This window comes from Acipenser ruthenus, chromosome 20 (genome assembly GCF_902713425.1).
Source record: "Acipenser ruthenus chromosome 20, fAciRut3.2 maternal haplotype, whole genome shotgun sequence".
NCBI classification, from domain to species: Eukaryota; Metazoa; Chordata; class Actinopteri; order Acipenseriformes; family Acipenseridae; genus Acipenser; species Acipenser ruthenus.
In genome coordinates this window covers 21187442-21210564 of record NC_081208.1, presented here as the reverse complement: position 1 = coordinate 21210564, position 23123 = coordinate 21187442, and the positions used below count along the sequence as shown (strand labels likewise).

The 23123-nt window shown below is 38.1% G+C and overlaps 2 protein-coding genes across 6 annotated transcripts in view; one reads left to right on the top strand and one right to left on the bottom strand.

Annotated features, from left to right (window-relative positions):
• The window catches only part of LOC117425611 (ankyrin repeat domain-containing protein 27), a 51816-nt gene extending 32358 nt beyond the window's left edge, over positions 1-19458 (bottom strand). Inside the window, exons 1-2 of one of the 5 annotated variants that reach the window (XM_034042684.3) lie at positions 19273-19458; positions 9383-9505 (exon numbers count right to left, since the gene is read on the bottom strand). In XM_034042684.3, the coding sequence (XP_033898575.3) occupies positions 9383-9484 (102 nt within the window). In that variant the 5' untranslated portion in view covers positions 9485-9505; positions 19273-19458. The remainder of the gene's footprint in view (positions 1-9382; positions 9506-19272) is intronic. The other 4 variants (XM_034042682.3, XM_034042681.3, XM_058993633.1 and 1 more) reach the window with 4 other exon arrangements.
• A 160-nt stretch (positions 19459-19618) lies between these two features.
• LOC117425565 (regulator of G-protein signaling 9-binding protein-like) lies at positions 19619-22504 on the top strand. The gene has a single exon (XM_034042563.3). The coding sequence runs from the start codon at positions 20290-20292 to the stop codon at positions 21004-21006; it is 717 nt and encodes a 238-aa protein (XP_033898454.1). The 5' UTR covers positions 19619-20289; the 3' UTR covers positions 21007-22504.
• The last annotated feature ends 619 nt before the right edge of the window (positions 22505-23123 follow it).

The following is a 23123-nucleotide window of genomic DNA, read 5'->3' as shown; positions in this document are numbered from 1 at the left end:
AGAAACCAGAAAGCTATGTGACTACAACAAGCCACCATAGGTCAAAGGTCATAGTACTGTCCTCCCCCCTCCCCCCCCCCCCGAAGTGTAAGTAACGCTATATATACACATATATACACTCACACACACACACACACACAGTCTAACTTCATTATAACAAACCTGGAGAAATGTTCGTTATCTGGTTTTGAGCTTGCTTTGACCCTTCCTCCTTTGATGAATCATGCACCAAAACGACCTGTTACCTCTGCCTGCCCCACCTACTCTATATGTATAGATCCAGCATCTAGGATTCTCCAGACAAGCTAGGCAGCTAAAGAGAATACTCTCTCAACAGGTGGGGTCTTGCATTGATGTCATTAGGAAGCTGTAATCTTGTGAGATGTCATAGCAAATATGCACATTTTCAAATAGAGATGCGTAAAGGAAATCTATATTGTATCACTGCCACGGAGTGAATTCTCTTAGATTATCAATGATTTCATGTTATGTTCTTGTAAAATGCTTTTAATAGAATGATCTAAAAATTGCCATTTTTACTGTGGCTGAGCAGAAGAAACAATGATATTAGTTTCTCTTTAGGTACAGTAACCCTGGATTGAATCTGGCTGGAGATATACATAACAACATGACCACAGAATCCAAGACACTGAGACTCCTCTATGAAATATCAAGAGAGAGCCATGTCTTTTGATTTTTAACTCTGTGAGTCTACTTAAAGGATACACAGAGGACAAAAACAAATCTAATTAAAGCTATGATTAAAGCGAACGCAAACTGGAATAAACAGATTTAGTTCTATAGAGAGCTAACACAAATCAAACAAACCATGACTGATCATGTAGCATGGTAATTAAATACCCTTTAGAGTACAGATAATCTTTGAGAGCCTTACAGAGAGCAGGAACCATGTGGAGGCACAGCTCGAGTCAAGCAAGGCACTCCAAAGTGGGAGTGTGGCGGAGTGTCCCGCCCCTATTTATTATTATTTGTATTTTTGTTTGCGGCGCGGGTAAAAGCGCCGCGTCTTTTATTATTATTTAAAAACCCCGTGAGGATGCATGGCTGATCAGCTACTGATTACTTAAATAGCTGACAGTCATGCATCCTTACCAAACGCGTGCAGACTCTGGCCGGGGGATAATAAGATAATTACCAACTAGTTAATCCCTCGGCCAGAGTATATAAACCTGCAGCTCTCTGCACTTGATGTTGGGGTGTTGGAGTAGAGAGTACGGGGAGCGGAGAGAAGGAATAATATTTAAAAAACAATGGCTAATACGTGCTGGATAATCCAGCACGGCACTTACTTGTTTATTTATTCGTTTGGCCCTCGTGCCCTTTTGTTTGTATTTTGTTTAAATATTTTGTTTGTTTATTATTAAATACGATGAGTGCTTTTGCACTCAGTTTCACCCGCCCATCCACTGTTTTGGAGTCAGTTACTTCCTGGTCCGTGACGTCATCCACCACACCACTGCGAGCCAGACTGTCACAGGGAGCTTATATAAAATAAACTCAACAAGATTTCAGGCCCCCAGTCTAACGAAGTCAAAGCCTAACCAGACTAATAGCACAAACTGAATAAAATCACACTGCATTATCAGCAGCTAAAGACAACTAGATTTAAAAGTGTACAGTATGCATGAATTGACTTGGCATTATACTGTACATGAAACCCTGGCCTCAATCCTGCATGGCCGTGGGGTTACTGCCTAGTCATTCTTCACAGGGGGTAGGGTGTTGGGGATAGAAAAGTTGGCAAATAAAGTTTTATTTGAGTTAACTAGGTATCCAGTACAGTGTTTTTTGTTGATGGCTGTCCCCTTCCATGTGGTCAGTTCTGCTGGCAGTTTGCAAAGTTATACCATCATGGAAATATTTGAGGTGAATGATGGAATTTAAGAACAGTGATTATCAAAAAACTATACAGAGGAGGAACTTGTAATATGGATTGGAATGGAGACTGCAGAACAAGAGGAAGTGAGGGGGATAGTTGCTTCCGGTTTCTACACAAATCTGTATGTAGGCATTTGTATAAATAACTACAAGTGGGTGAAATTTACCATATCATTTTTTATATGGTAGATAAAACGTCAATGTGTAGTTTCTGGTGTGAGTATAAATAAAATGATACTTTTTATTCTAGCTAGATAGATAGCTAGCTAGATAGATAGACAGATAGACAGATAGATAGACAGACAGATAGATAGACAGATAGATAGACAGATAGATAAAAACAGGCATTGATCCTTGTTGATGAGGCCAGGGATATAAAACTTGAGCCATCACTATCATGAAAAAGTAGATTAACTACAGCACAGCACAGCAAATACAAGTAAAAATGTATTGCCACATTCTTGTATAGTAAACTCAATTTACAATGCAACTGGACATGTCAAAGTTAAAAAGGGCGTACAGTTTTCCTTTTACGGTTTGTTCTTTTTTAAAAAATGTATATTTTTTTTAATTTAAAAGTACAAATGAGTTTAGAAACCTCACATACTGCTTCAGTGAGAGATACAGTAACTGATTCCGTTATCACTTTCATAAGAGGGGTACTGAGAATTACAGTTTAAGCTCTGGAAAACATCTCCAAACCCAGTCTAGAACTGCTTCCCTTCCCTTACTGTTATTGGTTTCTTACGGCTGTAGTGTTCCAAACAGCTTTACAAATCACACAGGTGGTTGCTGTCTTGTCAAAATATCATTAACATCATATCATTTTGGTGGGAGTTTCTGTAAGAAAAGCTATTGTGCTTCCTGAGCTATTACAAGTACTGTATCATTTAAACTCCCTTCTGCTGGAGGTACAGTAGTAGCAGGACCACGTCTACTTAGCTGCATGGCTTGTGTTCTAACTGCTTAACCCACGTTGGAGGTTCGATATTTGAGGAATGTAGCAAACAGACATACTTAGTAGCAGGCTTGGTTATCCAGTGGTTAAGGAAAGGAGCTTGTTACCAGGAGGTTCCAAGTTCAATCCTAGCTCAGACACCGACTCACTGTGTGTGACCGTGAACAAGTCACTTAACCTCCTTGTGCTCCGTCCTTTGAATTCATAGTTCACCCGCAAGTCTCTGTAAGTCGCTTTGGATAAAAGCGTCTGCTAAATGACTAAATAATAACTTAGTGTGAAACTGTCTTTTTTTTTTAATACAATGTCAAATGATTGTAATGAAAGAAGGAAGGCTGTTCAGTCCTGTTATTTAAGATTGAGACAAGCACAAAGCAACTCAAAAGACATACAGTTAGATTGAGAAAAATGCCAACAGAACCCAGGACCACTTAGAATGATTGCATACAATAGCAAGAGAGATACTGTATATAAAAAACACATTTCAAGGACTTAGAATTAACTTAGAATTAATTTATTCCTGAATATATTTCTTCACAAGCTAACATAACAACAAGCACTTCACAATAAAAACAAGTACCAAACAGAGAAGACCACCTTCTCAGTTACATCCTAATAAATTGCATATGATACAGGCAATAAATAAATGCAGAACATTGGAAATCACATTCAACACTGCTCTCCCCGTTTTTATCCGCGCAGTCTAATTACAGAAGTACGAGTTATTTTAGGATAGTATTATGAAGCTTTAAGACCACCTTCTCAGTTACATCCTAATAAATTGCATATGATACAGGCACACTGCCATACCATCTTATTATAGATGAAAGGAAAGCATTTTAAATCACATTATCTATTTAGTTATCAAATCACATTAGCTTTTTGTGGGCTACTGTGGGAGATCATAGAGTACTCTAATGCAAGCAGACATGTTTCTATTTGTGTGAGCATAAACAAAGCATTAACACACTGTGCCACCCAGCACTCAACACATGTACCAGTTCCTATTATTTACAGTTAGATGTGTATCACGGGATTACTTTTATCAAATGCCCATGCAAAATTTCATCCAAATGGGCAAGTGGCTCCTAATATATAGACTTTAATTGCTCAGTCAATTAGCTGTTAGTACAGTGAAACACATCTGCGTATTTCGTTTGAAGTTAATATCTTAATCCTGAAACCAAAAAGACATGTGCATTGGCAAATTGTCAATTTTTAATGGACGGGAGCCAAGATTATTATTGATTACAGCTTTGTAACAAATTTGAAACCAATTTCTCCAAACCTTTTTTTCCCTCATCTCCAATATTTACAATACGTCCACCATATTAGGTACACATGCTACTGCTGTTGTGTGCAAAATTTTAAAGTCATCTAGTCTATAATGTAGGCATTATGTGATCATGCTTTGTATTACACCTATAGAGCAGGGGTTCCCAAGGTTTTGGTGCAGGAGGGCCACTTAACAGGCGGGACATTGGTTGGTGAGTCGCATAATAAAACTGACCTATAATTAAACACCAAAATGTGCAACAAATATAACATACATATAGATCAAAGGCGTAAATCTTTTCGGCTGCCTTTTCTTTTTTGGTTTCTGAAATATGATTATTTTATTTGTATTTATTTTTTAGATTTGATTTTATCATGTTTATATTCATACTTTATTGGCTGGTTTCATTAGACCCAGATTAGCACTAATCTAGGTTTACCTTACCTAAATTAACATTGGGTAGTCCAGGACTAGTACCAAACCGGGTCTGTGAAACCAGCCATTTATGTGTGTGTTTATGGGGACACCCTAAAACGCTTACTGTGGCTTAATGTGCTTAAATAAAAAACAAATGCTTACAAACTTTGCCAATATCAGGCTAAACACTTCAATACTAATAAATCGTGCTTTTCATTAACATAATAATGTTAAGCGCTAAAAACAACCTGCTTAATGTGAACTGCTTGTAATGTGCAAAATGAAGTTGTTCATTATGTTTACCCCTATGTAGTGAAATCTATTGGGATTCCTTAATTTAAAAAAAAAAAAAAAAAAAAAGCATACAAATATTTTCAAATTAAAAGAGAAAATGTTTTTTATCAGCCATCTGAATTTATTACAAAACACCAGTGCCAAAATAAATAAATCCATAACATTGGAAATCACATTCAACACTGCTCTCCCTGTTTTTATCCGTGCAGTCTAATTACAGAAGTACGAGTTATTTTAGTATTATGATGCTTTAAGCTTCATATCTGCAGTTTGTAAGCAGTTTTTTTTTTGTATTTCAGCGCATTAAGCTCTTTTCACATTATGCACAGTTCACATTAAGCAGGTTATTTTTAGGGCTTAGCGTGATTATTATAGTGTGTATGTTACTGAAACCCACGACTAAATATTATTATTAGATTTCAAGGAGCTTACCTAGTTTCTGCTTGAGTAGGGTTTATAGTGGGATGCTGCATTTAAAGGAATAAGCACATAACTGATATGCATATATTATATCCCTATCTGTACTATTGTAATGTTTCAGACTTCATCAGGTATAGTTTCAGCCACCTTACTGATATCTGCTTTTGTAAAATCACCTACAGTAACACAAGCATCTTTTAGACTTGAATTCACTCAGTGTTGTAGGTGCTGTCATACCTATACTTTGGTATGGAAGTGCCACCCTTTTGATTTACTGTAATCCAAGCCATAGTGTCAAAGCCTCCCACAAAAAGACAAAAACAAAGATGGTGGATGTTAGCAAGAAAACGAAGGTGACAAACACAAGCACTGCAACACTGGGCGAACAATGTCTAGGTCTAGGTAGCAACAAGCTTATTTAAAAAAGCCTAATTTTCTAAAACAACATCAAAGGCGACGATCTCAGCGTACATATACAACAGCTTGCTTACATTGTCAGAATGTCTGTAGAGAAGTATTTTTTGGCCCACCTCACAGCATGTAATGATTTTCATGAGAGATCTGAATCATCTGCTTAAAATACATGAAATGAGAGCTGAAGTGGAAGCAGGTGCACAGGGTTTCATAGTGAGGAGGAGAGAGAGAGAGAGAGAGAGAGAGAGAGAGATTCCCTATACTAGTGATTCATGTAATATTTCTACAGTAAATACAGTACCGGTGTTGTTCAAACTGTAAACAACTTCTCAGTCTCACTTCTGTTTCTGTCTCTCCCTTATGATACAGTATATGAACTGAAGAAAAACTGCGCTGGCACTTTATAACACAGACATCTCATTCAGCATTCGTTTTATAACTAAATAAATATTAGGCCTATTACGTGGTTATCTTTCCTAATGTATTTACTTTTTTGCTGCGAGAGAAGGTGCAGCTTTCTCCGGGAGACGAGACGCTTCAGCCCTGCTCTGGCAGCCAAACCTGGGGCGAACCCATTCCCTCTTCCCCTCGCCCAACCCGCTCTCCTTCTTGCACTTGGTTTGTTTGTCTGTCACTTCGAACTGAACTCCCGACTGCCATTTAGCTAGGCTATTTATAGTTTAAAAACTGCCGATTAAAATGATCCACGAGTGGGAATGTTAATAAAAAAATAAAAAAATAAATAAATAAATAAATAAATAAATAAAGTACAGCGTTCATTACATGGTGCTTTATGCATGGTTGATTCACGGAAAGTTACATTTTTGCTTCACTATGTATGCATTATAGAGAGGGAGTTTTTCTATTTTGTATTTTAGTCAGATGTGTGTTATGTGTCCCACGGCGTCCCCCACCTCCTCCCCCATTTATAACGCTCTTCTGTTATAACGTTCATATTGTGTGTTCCCTGAGACCCACGTTATAGCGAGGGAGCACCGTACTATATGTTCCTAGTACAATTGCTGCATACTTACAGCTAATATGTAAAAGGTGTTTAAATGTTAAATCAGTTATGTACTGCTTCTGCGCTGATAATTCCTTGGCAGGCTGTGCGGTGAATGGGAACCTTTGCTTTTTGGATTTAGAATTCAAATTCAAATTCAAGTCTAATTTTGAATTTCCTAAAAATAATAATAGTACTTTTACTCTGATAAATATTTATAAGGGCTATTTTGCAGGGCAGTAATGTTGCTGGTACTGTGCAAGTGTTTTTTTTTATATATCTTGGTTATTACTAGAGCGCCTAAGAGCCTCACTTAAAGATGTGCGTTCTTGTTCAAATCCCAAATCAATCCAAAGTGAACTGAAACAATCAAAGAGGAGTCTGTGATGAAGAGCCACTTACAGTAGGCTTTCCAGCAGCTGTGCTTTTACTGCAGCCTGTAGAAAGATAACCTACTCCCACTGGCTTTGATATAAACAAGAGCTCTGTTGCCAGCAGACACCGCTCCCTGAGACAGAGGCAAAGAGATCCCTGAGACAGCGGCAGAGAGATCCCTGAGACAGAAAGATCCCTGAGACAGAGGCAGAGGGATCCCTGAGACAGAGGCAGAGAGATCCCTGAGACAGAGGCAGAGAGTTCCCTAAGACAGAGGCAGAGAGTTCCCTGAGACAGAGGCAGAGAGTTCCCTGAGACAGAGGCAGAGAGACCCCTGAGAAGAAAGTGATCGTGACACCTGGTCACAAGTAACAGAAGAAGCAATTACTGTATGTGAAGAAAGTGGACTTGGTAAAGAAGATTTTACCTGTACAGAAACACAAACAGTACAGACATTAACTGTGGCTATAACCACCAAAAAACAAAGGAGGATTGAGATATTTTTTCATGTTCTACTATGTCTCAATATAAAATTAGAGCTATTAGTAACATAAAAAAGGTAGATCACCATGACCTACATCCACATTATGTTAGTTTGGCATACAGGCAGCCTCCAGATTCTGATAATGCCAATAACCTGTGCTACTGTAGTTATCAAATTCATCCCATTTGGATAAGCTGTTCTATAATAACTTTAGCTAAAGAAGGTGCTTTCTTATGCTTCTCATTTTGGATGCTGTATGTTGACATTTGATATAAAGCTCCTGTGCTATGTCAATTGCACTCCAATGGTAAAGCTGCTGTCAGGCTACCTTTTATTTCACCCCTTTCAGAGTCAAGCACTGTACAGAGGGAATGGGCAGCCAGCCATACAGAACTTTTGAACATATGGCAATGCAGGTGGCAACCACTCACTGAGGCCTGTAATTGGTTTTCCGCTACCTGTCACTAACACATCAAATGAGACTGGCTCGATAATAACAACCTGGAAGAGTGCAACACGATTTAATTGAGCTGTCAGATTCCAAACCCTGCAGCCACCTAGGGTACTTCTTCCTTACCTCCACAGCGCAGTAGCAGATTAACCTGCCACCACCTGCATGATGCTTATTCCTGCAGATTAGAAGCCCTCTTTGAAAGTTTTAGTGGACGTTAGGTGTCATTGCTTTAATGGCCAAAGAGGCCAAACATTCGTGCTGTAGGAAACAAACGCCTCTGCTATTGCTTAGTGTAGGTCTACCTTTTATTTCACACTAATGTTCTGCCTCAACTGTTATTGCTTAAGTAATACAGATTAATAGAGACATTGGACATTTCTATGTTGTCACAACTGATCTGGAGATAAAAAAGAAAGCCTATTTAAAAAGGAAATCAGGCACATCAAAATGAGTACAACTGATCACATTAGAGTAGAGTGCAGTGGCTGGTTATCCAATGGCCCATCTAAATGGTTACACACAGGGAATAATATTGTTTATCACCAGTGACATAATGTATCTTTCGTTTTATTATTTTCCAGTTACAGACCTCGGTAGGCAGTAATTTAAGATATGAAATTCTAAATCTAGTTTTCTCATTCAAAAATGAAAATGAAGCAAAAACTAAAGTTAATCCAGGAATGAGGATAGTCAAATAATTCACAAGTCCCCGCACTGTGTTTAAAAAAAACAAGTACAATTCATAGAAAATCTTCAACAGCCGAACGCGGAGTCTTACATTCTTTAGATCAAGCTCCGCATTTACTTCACAATGCAGTGTAATTTGGAACCGTGCAATTCACACAGTCCTGCTGTCTTTGGATTTCAATGAATGTAAGATCCCAAAATGAGTTCTGATCATTTTTTTATTTTTTATTTAAATCACTCATAGAATACATATAAAAGTTGTCTGATGTTAGATCTCCCAATATTTGTTTGTAGAATGTGTATTATAGACTGCCAAGGATCTCTCAACTGCATGTCACAACTCATCATAAACAAACCTCATTCACAAGTTTCTACCACCCCCAATATCGGTGCGGCTGACCTGCTTTGAAAATTGGCCACGTATCTCAGCCACTTCACAATATTCTCTTCGCCGACCTTCTTTTCCATGAAACGGCAACAAACTAAACAATATTTTTTAGGAATGGAAGCAATTTCATTGAGTCGTAGGACAGAGTGTGTCTGTGTACAAGTTATACTGACACCTGCAGAGTGATAATAGTTCACATCTACTTGTGTGGATATTCCCTCATACATATATGCTCACTGTCCTAGAATATTCATTAATGTACAAATCAGAACAGGTTTGCCACTTGGGTTAGCAATACAGCAGTGTTACTTACAATACCATGGGATTCCGCTACTTCACTGCATAGATCTGGGCGCTGTTTTTCAAATGCAAGATAGAAAGGGTTTTTCAGAATGTCCTCATCATACGTAGCCATGTGGAACTAGGACCGTCGTACCTGTGAAAGAAAGAAAACAAGGATCAGCAAATCGAAAAACAACTCGTTCATGTAGATCATTGGTCAAAGTGAAGGGGGCCATAGATTTTGTCCATAGTTTCCATAGCACTGAAAATATGAAAATTGCCAGCTGAAATCCTTCATGGGATATTAGCAGTAGCGGTAGTGCGGTGGTGGAGGTGGAGCCAGCAGATTTGCAAATCCATACAGGGATGCTTATTTAGTGGAGTACATTTTAGTATATGAAGCAAATTTAATGTCTTGAACCAAGGATTGGTTTTATATTACATAATTCTGTTATTTTGAGATTAAACTGCTGAACACTGAAGCTGCCTGACACTAAGGCAAAGCAGCCAAATATACCTTGTATAGTAAACTATATATACACACTCTAATTATTACTCAACTTGTTTTTATTTAATGAGAAAATTGATCCGATTTCATTGATTACAGATTTTTTTTTTTTTTTTTTTTTTTTTTAAACAGACGCACTTTAATTTCAAGCACATATTTTAAGATACAGGTAGCCATGGAAACCCACTACCCGAAACAATAAAGTGCAAGAAAAAAATATTTGAGCATTCAGAACTACTCAGAACAATTGCAAATATCAGGTACAAAAAAGAGAAAAGGGAAAAATAATGTTAAAATTAAACTTGAAGCTGTATATACAGTACAGTATAAATCTGTCAAAACATTTTACATGTACAAAAATGGCAAACATAAAAGGGATCAGTCATATAATGATTTGATATAGAGAAAAAAGGACCACGTTATATAAAAAAGGGGTCAGCCCTTAAAAGTGGCTATTAAATATAAAGCTCATATTATTCCCCACAAGTATGATGAGTTTCATAAAGATTCGTCTTCATTTACTACAGGTTTTGCCTCTTCAAAAAGGAGAAGACTTTCTCAAATTTTGTCCTGCCTATCACTCCAAATATATCCACAGATATTAAAATAGTGTAATTAATCTGGTCGTTCTTTGGACTCTCAAGGCCCGTTTGGTTCTGCGGTGACCAGAATTAGACACAGTTCTCCAAGGATTACAATAACACACTTTTAGATTATTTAACTTGTGTTTACCTTACTGCAACACATCGGTCACAGTTCTGCACCATTTAACTGAATCTAATTAGGAGTTACCAGCCAAGACATGCCTTCTGTTAGTCATCAACTGTATACAATTAACTTTACACACACTGTGAATTTGAAAAGATTAGATATTATTACAGTATATTGTAGAACTGAAGAGTAAAATGTATTTTCAACTGTGTTACATTACTTTTTTTTAATGGTCCCTTTACCTTTTTATGGTGTTTGCAATCATTCTGATTGGTTCTTTTATCAATTATTAAAATACTGTGTTTTTGATTTTGTTCATGTTTTGGTCAGAGTTACAGAAGCTGTTCTTTAAACAATTTGAAGTCTCTGGAATGGTGCAGAAGGGCGCTAGGACCAGAAATACATGCGTTACGGTTTTCCATGCAAGTGTTGAATAAAACGTCGCTGTGAGTACAAAATAAAACCACCTCTAGCGAGCTTGTCATGCGAGTAAAAACTTCTTAAAAGTCGACTAAAATGTTTTCTATAGTGTTTGTCTTATTCGCATAAGTTTTACTGAGCTTAAAAGTTGGATGGAAAAAGGTTGTGTGTGTGTGACGCTGTGTAACTGACTGTACTATTATGTAAAGTCTGGTGTTACCTCAAGTCAATCCTATCACTATTGAACATCTTATTATATAAAAAAATGTAACAATAACTAAAACTTTCAGAATACTTCAGGGTCTATATCTTGTTTTTACTGTGAACCTGAACAATAAAACGCTCAATTTTTTGGCAATCTGCCTCCTTGTTGTGTTGTATACTTCCTATCAGTCACTGATGTTCTGCCCAGTTAAATACCTGTGCGGGAGATAATTATAGGGACCTCATCTTTATTGAGGGTGGCGTAGTCGAAACATACAATTGATAATTTAACCTATTGTTTGATTAATAACTAAGTTCCAGTAATGCGCTACAGCAGGGATGCATAGATGCAACAATCAAGCGATATTATTCAAAATAAATTCACTGTCTGAATAAGGATGCTTGGCACAAGCTTTTCACTAAAACCAGGCCTGAGAATACTGCCAAGAAACAAATTCAAATTAAAAAACCTGAAACTCTGACACAAAAAACTGTCATGTGCTATTCTACCATCAACAGACTACAACAAACCACGGAAGAGAGAGAATAAGTGCAAATGTAAACAAGCTTTTTTTTATATATTGTGAAGCCAATATAAATGAAGCACAAGACCAACATTTCTGATCTGTTTGATTTAAGATGCTATAACATCCAAACCAGTAACATGTCCTCCATCTACTGCATTTTGTTTATAACAGCGAATATCCCAAAGTCTAACCACAAATTTGCTTTATAAGTAATGAATGTGAATGAAACTTTCAGGACATGTACAGAAGGTTTAGCTGCACTCAAAAATGACTTTCATTTATGTCATTGCACTCCACCTTTAAGTGTTCTTTCCACTTCTTCACCATCGTAAGAGGCATGCATCCTTTCAGGGAATAATCCATTCTCATTAATGTATCCATGACACACAGAATTTTGCATGAATCCAGAAAACCACTTGTCCAATTGTGACCAAACTTGCCAAGGGGCTTCTTAAGCACCAAATTGAGTGTTACACAATATGGCTGTATAGCGAGTACGGCTGTTTATCAGTCCTAATGTCTTCACACTTACATTTTAGCAGATCTCTATAGAACCACTTTTCCAGTTGTTATGAAACTTGCTTAGGACTGTCTTCAGCACAAAATATATCACAAACATGCACTATATTGAGTATCGCTGTCTATCACACCTACATTTTAACATATAACCAGATAACCAGTAATCTAGTTGTGATGAAACTTTGCAAGAACCTTCTTTAGCTCAAGTTACTGATCGTATCAACCTCAGGGTATATGTCTGTCTATCCTGTTTTGAAAGAATCTACATGTGTGTATAACAGGTTTTAGAGTTGGTTAAAGGACATTTTCAGTTTCACGTTTCAGGTAGTCTTGTACTTCCATATACACATCCCTTTTTTCTTTATTTCCTGTCACTAAGCAACGAGCTGCTCCCCTTATCAACTGACAGGCCCCTGAAGATACTACTGAAATGACCTAGGAAGATAAACAGTAACAGACTTCCTTAAGATAAGGAAAGCACACCGACACATTTCTTTAACCTTGTATAGTACCAGACATCACATTTTAAATATAGAAAAATCTTGTACTATACTAGTACTGCTGTAGGTAGGGTTTACGGAATTATTTTGTAGCTACATTCACTTTAACAGTTATCCAGGGTAACAGGGATTTAGCCAGGTCAGAGTTTTATTGACTTACAGCAGCAAACAAGGACAAGCAGATGCCATGGGACTTCAAGTGAACAGACTATGCACTGTACAGGACGAGAGGGAATAAAAACATGTTGGTAGCAGATTTTCTCAAGAGGTTTCCCTTTCACGCCCAGCCTTGCTTAGCTTCTGCGAGCTTACAAGATCAGACTCAGGTACTGTACGGCTGAGGGCCAATTATCCACCGCAGGGAATGCATAGGGATATAGGAGGAGCTGGGCAAAACTAATAGAGTATCATAATCTCAGGATTTATGGAGGTGGTCTGATTGTCTTTCTGTATGACAATTTAGTGTTGTGCACACATTCAGAGAACCGCTTATCTAAACTTGCTAAGGACTTTATTTAACTATAACTTAATGGATCACAATCTTAAGGTACATGAAGGCTGTCTGTGTGTCTGTCTGACTGTCTGCAAGTATCTGTATGTCACACTTACATTTTAACATACATCCAGAGAACCACTTCTTAAATTGTGATACAACTTGAAAAGAAATTTTGTTTTAAAATTGACTCTCGTGTTGTGTTTTGAAGGTGCTTTCACCTGATTCAGGAGCTGCTCTTTAGTTGTATTTGCATGCCATAGACATTAGCACAGGTTACATGTGTCTTTATAGAAGCAAGAGAAAGCACCAGGGATTCCCCAGTGCTGTTAAAATGCACTGATGAAATCCGGGGGGTAGCCTACAAGTCAATCAAATCAACACCTTAATGCACAGGTGAAAGAGGAAGCATGGGTAGCCGCCATAATATATAGGCTACTGAACTGGTTGTACAACTAAGGATATTGGCAATCTAACATATAATACAGTACTGTAGCAATGATATTTCCTTTTTGGGTCAAAGTGAGGAGAGTTTACACACACTCTTTTTAATTATTTTAGATATACTGTAAGGTGTAAACCAATTTATTAATGAAGAAAAGGCCAAGGCAAAGAATATGCTGGTCAGACCCTGTGAGGTTGGGGAGAGGGCAGAGGGCTTAGGTCGGCCAGGGTGTCCTCGGCTCACCGCGCACCAGCAACCCCTGTAGACTGGCCGGGCGCCTGCAGGCTTGCCTGTAAGCTGCCCATAGCTGCATTGTCCTCCGACGCTGTAGCTCTGGGTTGGCTGCAGAGTGAAAAGAAGCGGTCGGCTGACGGCACGTTTCAGAGGACAGCGTGTGCTTGTCTTTGCCGCTCCCGAGTCAGCGCAGGGGTGGTAGCGGTGAGCTGAGCCTAAAAATACAATTGGATATTTCAAATTTGGAGAAAAACGGGGTCAAATCAATTGGCGACTACTAAATTAAAAAAAAAAAAAGTCCTTATCAAGTCTCAGCATAACTGTTAGCAGTTCTCTGTCTAAAACAATATGACATAAGTATGTATGTCTAGGGTCTGTCATTATGTGGAACAAAAGGGCTGCAATGGTAACTTCAATCCAAAACAAGAGGCCTTACTGTGAAACTAAAATGAACACAATTGGGAGATTCAACTGTTGAGAAAAAAAAAGAAAGAGGAACGTGGTTAAATCTGAACCCGGTGTCACGAGATTTGCGTTGAAACAATTACAGAAGGAGTTTTAAAATATAGTCTTTGCAGTCTCTCTGGGATCTCAACCCTATGGATTTTCTCTCCTCGAGCCCCAGTGTTGAATGTCAAACAGCATGTGCCAGAAACCGAGGAGTTAACACAGCGCTTTGCTTTCTTTAATTGGAGATACAGTGGTTCACTATGTCTAAGTGTGGCAATGTGCCCCGCCCCTGTGTGCAATTGTGTGTTATGTGTTGTATGTTGCGTGCGTGTGTTAATGTTGGTGTATAGTCATTGGTACATGGGATATAAACGGGTCTGTGTAGATTTGTATTTAGGCACGAGGAGGGCACAAATCACTTCACGTGCTGGTAAAATGTAATGTGTGGTCACGGGAGAACACTCGGGGTTGGGTGTTCGAGAGTGGAGAACGGGTGAGAGAGAAGGAGAACGTAAAAGTGAAGTAAAATAATAATCTAGAAGTGTTTGTACTCACCGTGTTTGTCTCTCCGTGCACCGTTTGTTAAGTGTTTAGTACGTTTTGTTTGTCTATTTATTTTGGCGCAAGTGCCGTGTCCTGTTTTGTGTTTAAAACCTTTTATTTTCTGTTCTGTTTATTAAATGCTGAGCGAAAGCATTCGCTCAGCTTCACCAAACCACACATCTCTGTCTGTTTATTTCCTGCTTCTGGTCTGACGCCACCCACTCCGGCCGTCTTTGTGACACTAAGTAATTGCCATTTAAGCAATTTTGGCCCAGCATTTATCTAAATGCCATCAATGTCTCTTTGTTTTTTCACCATGATGAGGACAGGGCTTGTACAAGGTGATGGCTGTTGTAAGCTATGGTAACTGCAGATCTCTATCTATAACTAGACCATCCACAATGCAAGAATTCCTCACCAGCATGTTATTGACCTGGAGAGGATGATCAGTGCCTTTGATTACATTAATGGTTGTCAAGTACAGCTCTTATTAGTTAAATGGCCTGGCGTATACGTACAGCAGTGTTCATAGTACAAAGGGGAGCCCTCTTTTAACAGATGCAGTACAATTGCTATCCTGTAGGGGATGAAATACATTTGTATTATTGATATGGTAGGAAAAAAGTAAACTATGGTAAATGGATAGTGAAAATGTGCAAGGGGATAAAACATGGGTTTTCATGTTCTAATTATTTCACAATTTAAATATTTCATTATTCTTTGATTTTGAATTAGCTGGAATCAAAAGCGCAATTCTCTCCTAAGAACAGAAAAAGTAAAAATCTCTAAGTAGTAAAATAAACCCCATCAGAATACTTTTGCTATACTGTATAAATCATTTCTTCTGTGCATATACAACGTGTTATCGTTATTGAATATGTTAAAAATCATACCTTACATTTTTACCAAACGTAGTTGATACATCAATCATTTATTCCTGAACGGAAATTTAAAATAAAACAGGACTGCAATGGGTCAGCTATTTTACTGACAACCAAATGTAAAAATGCTTTTGATAAAAGCAAACCCATGTGGCAATGCCAGCAATGGTAATTAAAACATTGAAAAAACTAAAACACAACTAAAAATAAAAGGTGCCGTGAATACGGCTGGCGCTGCTCTCGCTAGACTAGAGAGGACCAGCCTACACACTCTAACTAGACTTCATGCGGGATTCAAGTAATCCCTGCTTTGTGCCCTGTTACTCACAATGAGGCTTGTGGTCTTCCCTAATTCAGATGGTCTTGTCCTGGCCTAACAGTCCTGAGGTGTGTAAGCTGCTCCCTTTTATAGTGAGACACTCCGCTGGGACACGCCCACCAGCCACTCAAGGAACCGCCAGCATCCAACCCTCTGCCATGATTCCCTGTAAACAAACTGGGGTGGCAGTGTGTCTCAGGTGTAGCGTCTGGCTCTCTCCTGCAGATGTACGCATGCACCCAAGAAGCCAGTGACGATACACTGTCCCTGCTACAGCTTACCTGAACTATTTTAAATGATTTTACAGTATTGCTAAATGCAGTATACAGTTCATATATTAATGAACCAAAGTTGTGAACATGTTTTCCTTATTTGAGTAGTGATATGCATAATGGTTGTAATAGGATTTGAAAACAGACTTCAGCCTTCATTGTGGAAATATGCAGCATGATTTCCAAAAAGGGATACTGGTACTGTAGGCTACACATCTTATCTAAAAATCAGGTCTGCAAATCCAATGTTAGAGACCTAGTTCTTCTTTCTCCTAATAACAAAAACCCCAATCAGACATTTTAATCGTTCACATAATGCGATCTCTGTTGTGAAGTAGACTGTATAATGATTACATAACTGGAGTACATTAATCTTTTCAAACTCTGAACGATGAAAATATTGATTTTTAAATGAGCTGTATTAGTATCTTAATGCTATGAGACAGATTGCAAATCACAATGTAGGTTTGGTCTATATAAAAGTCAATAGATATGAAATAACATTGTTTTCAAATGAGGTTGAGATTTACAAGGGTAAATCATTTCAATAGGCCTGGGAGCAAATGCACACACCCCAATGCCACTTTCAGTTCAAATCTGACTACAACTAATTTGAATACAGTCCTACTTAGTTAAACCTGGTATAATGCCAGCCTTCCACCAGATATCCATTGTGAACTGATGTGGACCAAAACCATGCAATTTCCTTATGATAGAGCATACACTTTGGAGGACTGTACTGTATAGGAAATAGCTTTACTCCCAAACCTTTCAAACTAAAAAATACAACAACAACCTTTATTAGTTTCGTTTTTCAATCCACTAATATTTTGATTAACACTGCAGTTTCTGTCTGTCTGCTCCTGGTCTTCCGGACGCTGCTGTGATGAACGCCTAAAAGCTACAGTGACTTTATAGGCTTCAGAGTTCACAACCTGTATTACAGCGGAGGTGCATTTTTGTGGTAAAAACAAATAGCACAGGGACTCCCAATGCAAAGTCAGCTTTCATTTTCTGGAGAGTGGCATGGTTAGCTACGAACTTTGAAAATCTCAGATTGGCTGCCTGGGAGTCCTGGCTTTCTACCATGTGCACAAATATTGAAAATTACAGTGCCAAACATTGCCTGAAATGCATTTGGCATGCATGTTTTGTGTTTGTCAAAGTATCACATATTACATGGAAGGGTTACAGATAACAATTTAGAGAAATGCCTTTACACTGACCTACTAAAAGTATAGGCCGATGGAGAACAATCAGGAAGGGCATTAGAACACTGTACAATTCCACTGTATGAATCCCAGAGATTATAGCAAATACGCTGTCATTTTTTTTTAAACTTTTAATTTATTTAAAAAAACCTGTTACTTAGCAGAGTGGGGCATATTGGTTCCATACTAGTATCAATGTAAATTGCATACAACAATAGAGTGCAAAATAAAAGGAATTATTTTTGTAAAGTTTATGTACTTCAGCATAGGCCTATTACAAAATGACAATGATACCATCAAATAGTGAAACTAAACACAGAAGCAGGTGAAGGGTTATAATAATAGGGTTAGAAACCAAGCAGAATGAATCACGTGTTCACAGAGGTACATTTTGTTCACCACAATCATTTCTGTAATGGTTCTGTATTGCAACTCAAGCCACCAACGGCAAAAATGATGGTAAGACAGTAAATCAGGGCCCTGTGCAGCCTAATCTCCAAATGTCCAAATCTTGACACAAGACAGCATTAGTAAATAGTGCTTTTTAGATATTACAACTACACTATAGAAAGTAGTTGCTGAACTGTAAGACTCCTGTTTACATATTGTAGGTCACCCTTCAAAATGAGTTGGTTGGTTGTAATCAGATTTAGTTTTCTAAAGTTGTGTACATAATCATATTAGCTAGGGTCCATAAGCCCATGGGGGCACTGTGTGTTCAGTATCATGACTCAGAGTTGGTTCATGCTGAATTTTAACACACAGCCATGCCTCTAGTTAACACGATATAGTTGTGGAGCGTTCCAATTACATTATATGAATAACAATATTCAAATTATTATAGCCGGTTCTAGCGGTGCCACTTGCCGATAATAAAATATTCTGAATATATATATATATATATATATATATATATATATATATTATTATTATTATTTTTAAAGGAAACAAAAAAAAACTGTGGGCACATGAAAGCGACCCTTTCTTGTAGCCCAGGGCCGTTTATTATGAAGATTGAGAAGCTGGTTCCTTTTCATATAATGAAATGGGACAAGTTCGCAAAACATAAATGTATTTGTGTAACACGCTTGTGTCTCGGTCATCTGAACAGTTTCGAAGGACACAGTCACATGGCTAGAGCTGCTTCTCAGCTACAGAATCGTGACACTTCTCAAACTTGGTGCGAGATGGAGGTGCCCCGACACAGAACTGTACTAGACATTGTACTTCCTACAGCAATACAAGGAGAATGTTGCAACCGCACTGTTTGTTTAGTCCAACGTTTCAATCAAAAAGTTAAACTATTATTAATATTTAGACTACAACAGCGACGTTGGCAGATAAAAAAAAATGCAACTTAATTTTACGGTAGTGAAATTGCTGGGTATTCTAACTTATTTCTTATTGAGACTTTTTTTTTCAATTCGAAGAGAAAAACATGAATATTGACTCCCAAAACAGACATGCATAAACAGAAATATGAATATTGAAAAATCTGTAGGTCTACACAGACAGCAACGTATGGATTACTGTTGTTTACCATCCTGGCAGTTAGTTACAGCGCCATACAGTTCATCTCTCCGTCTGATTAATTAAGGTGACAGTTTACTGCAATTGAAAAATAATACTGACCTTCAGTCAGAGTTTCCCTCCGATGTTTATAATGTAACAAATTCATACCTACCAGTTTAAGAACCTCAGGAAAACATCGCCAATTCCAACTTCTTAGCAAAACTCGACCAGTTTGTATACATACACCCAATCGATCTCACAGTCAGCACTACCGGTCTGCCTAGCCTAGTTTGGCGAAGGGCGGGGATTATGTTTTGAGTGAATGACAGATCTAACCAAACACCTCCAAACTGGCGCGGAAAGGTCTCCAGTTAGCCAATCGTGTTGAAGCTTAGGCTGGATCTAATGCCATCAAAGCAAACTCCCTGTTTGCATCGAATGGTTCCTTCCTGTTCTTTACCCATGTGACTAACCCAGGTGTTCGGCGCTATTTAAACCCAGAGCTGCGGTTTCTTGGGTTGGACAGCTCCCAGATGGTGGTGCTGAAATTAGAGCTTTTGTGTTGTGTTGTGGATTGCTATGTATACAGTGTAATATATCATTTGTAAGGATTTTTAAATGACTCGTGCTCATTCGCATCTCAGTAACGCAGTTTTGTACCAGACGTGGGATTTTATTCTTTGCTGAAAATGTTTCTTTTATGAAATCAGATTTGAAATGCATTGTGGGTTCTCAAAAAACACCAGTATTGGCTATTTAGTATTGGTCAGATCACATGTAATTTACTTATCCGGGCATGTACCACAGCTAATATTTAAACCCCTGCAAATCCCAACCTTTGGGACTGTGTCGCTATGCTGTTACTTCCAGCAATGAATCCCATGCATCAGGTATTAAACCTGAACTGATTTTCAAAGAGCTGGGATACATACTGCCTTGAACTTGATGTTGACGTTGGGGGAGCCATTTGAGCATGCACAGCCTTTTCACAGACTCGAAAATATGGATGACATGGTCATGGAACTTGCAGCGTTGAGACGGTTGGATTCATGTAAGGTGTTTGACCAGCGTTAAAAAAAAAAAAAAAAAAAAAAAACTCTATAGTAATCATCTTCAAATCCCGTTCGTCAATCCTGATTGTATGACACACCTGTCAGGAAAAACAACGATACAATAAAACAGCACAGCCATGGGAAAGGAGGAGTGCAAGACTTTGCTGGATGCACTGAACAAAGTGACCGCCTGTTATAGGCACCTGGTCGTCACAGTCGGAGGAACCTCCGATTCACAACATTTAAGAGAAGAACTGAAGAAAACAAGAAAAAAGGCTCAGGAACTCGCAGTAGCCAACAGAAACAAGCTGACTACCTTATTGCGAGATAAAACGACTAGCAAAGAAGACAGAGCCGAGTACGAGAGGCTATGGGTCATCTTTTCCACATGCGTGGAATTTCTAGAGGTCGATATGAAAAAAACTTTGGAAATTGGCCAGGAGTTCCCGTTAAATGTTCCCAAAAGGTACCTGATCCAGTCTGGGATGAGCGGCGGGACCTCTGCTGTGGCGGCCCGAGCTATGAGTGCCCAAAATATGAAGTACGAGGCGGATAGTAATATCGATGTGGCCGATTTAAAAGAGTTGGAAAACGAGATTAACCAGGTCGGAGAACTGATGATGGAAATGGAAATGAAGGTAAACGTCGCAAACTGGACAGTGGAGGCTAAACAAGACCCCGGTGCAGAGTTGAAGTCGACCATAAGTGTGGGTGCTTCCTCTGTCGGTATGATTTCTGTCAACGACGAAACCAAATCGGCTTGTGACCCGACCAGAGTTTTGGCTGGGGTGATATTCTGTGCTTTTTTGTTTATTGCAGTTATTTTAGCTGTATTAGTTATAAAACTCTCTTGATTTTTTTTAATGAAGCACTCGTGAACCTCGGTCCTGTTTAAAATGTGTCCAGTGCTTTCACCTCCGACTTGATTCCAGTTGTTACTCATAGAGCTCCACAATCCATTCTATTTGATATATTTTGGGGTGGATGACTGATGCTCTTATTTGTGAGATATGACCAGATAACTGTAGCCTAAGTGAAATTGTAAGCAGATGCAATGCCAATCTGTCTGAACAGTTGTGTTCCCTTTTTAGTATAACAAATGGTTAGCAAACGGATACACGATGGATAATCAATAAAATTGTGCAATACATAAGTGAAATATATTGAAGACAATTGATAACACGGTTGAAACTGCTCAAGTGTTTTCTAATTATTTATTATTATTTATATTATTTGACAGACGCCTTTATCCAAGGCGACTTACAGGAAACATACATATTAGAAATAATATTATTGTTGCTAACTGTTCATGAGACCTGATTGAAGAAAATATCTGCTATGCATTTTTTTATATATATAACCTTACTGCGCAACAGGCTTGAGGGTTAATTTTGAATAAAAAATACCGTAGGCTTATCTACTATAATTAGATGACGTTTCTCTCTGCCGAATATTCTTATTCTCATAAATATCCGATTTAACCTTCAAGTTTATGTTTGCAGTGTACGGTTTATAAACTACAGTACTCCTTTCAATATTTATATAAATCCCATAGGTGTTTTCTAATGTTATCAGTATTGGATACACGGCGATGCACTGTTTCAGTGTGCGTTTCTTCTTAGTAACAGGCATGGAAATGCCATTTAAAACGTCCATCTGTTTCGATCAGTATCAGGAGCATATGACCCACACTCGAGAATGACATATTAATGAATATAAAATACGAACGAGTGGATGACATTTGGACCAGCAGTGTTGGTCCGGTTCAAGTCCAATTGCAGGGAGTGCTGCAGAGACTCGGAGAGTGTACAATTCCACAGGGACGTGATAGAAAAAGGGTCCTGCTTTAAAGGAACCTAATTAGTTAGGATCAACATCGTATTTTGGCCGCTGTCCTTGATGGCTTAAAATAACAAAAACTATGGTAACTGTGTACAATTATATAATACTGCACAAATCCCCCCCCCCCCCCCCCCCCCAAATTATTTGTATTCATTCCAGTTATTGGTTGTTGTTATTTGCTACTTTTCAAAAGCCAACATAAGGATAGCAGAGCCACAATCCTAGGAACAGTATTACTTATTAAACCTTCTGCTTGCTGCTTTTGTACAGCACCCAAAAGCGAAACTATGAAATTCGGTAGGATAGGCCTACTGTTTGTGATTATTAAACCTAACGACGACAACAACACGCGTAAGCCACAGCTCTCTTTAGCTTCAGAATTGCACTGACTGTGTCTGTCGTTAAGCAATTACTGGCAGGACTTAATATGCCTCCTACATTGTGAACGAATGAATAAAGTCATGTATTGATATGGAAATATTACATTGAATGTGGTCATTAACGAAAAGAGGTGTATGTACATTTATATATATATATATATATATATATATATATATATATATATATATATATATATATATTCCTGTTTTTAAATAGTGCAGGCCTATATAAAATGCAGTATATTTATGAGAATAAACTGTGTTTTAAATGAAAACATACTAGGGTTTAGTGTTACTTTTGGCAAAGTATTGCAAGTTGACAGTAAATCTTTTAAATTGCGGCAAATCTAAATAGCCTACCGCAGCAGTAATATATTTCTAATAGCACAAGTGTGTCTCTTTAATGTGTTTTAGTCTGTACTGTATAAATCATATCTAATAATATTTACATGTTATTAATAAATGGAATAAAAAACAAGACAAAGAAACACAGATATGTGTTTATTTGTCAAGCTGTCCGACTGTAGAATATCTTCAAATTGACTTCAAATTGGAAAGAAAAAAAGTTGCTTAAATGAAGGAACTAAGATAACTAATAATGTTTTTAGTTGTTGATATTTTTATTACAACCCCCTGCTGTTTATTTCACTAGGCTATAGGACAGAGGATAACCGCCTCCTGGAAATGCATTTACCAGGCAATCAGGAAAGTGCAATCCCACTCGCTTACATTATATTCAAAACGTCTTA

Coding starts and splice junctions, on each gene's coding strand:
- LOC117425565 (XM_034042563.3), top strand. CDS start 20,290: ATGGGAAAGGAGGAGTGCAAGACTTTGCTGGATGCACTGAACAAAGTG.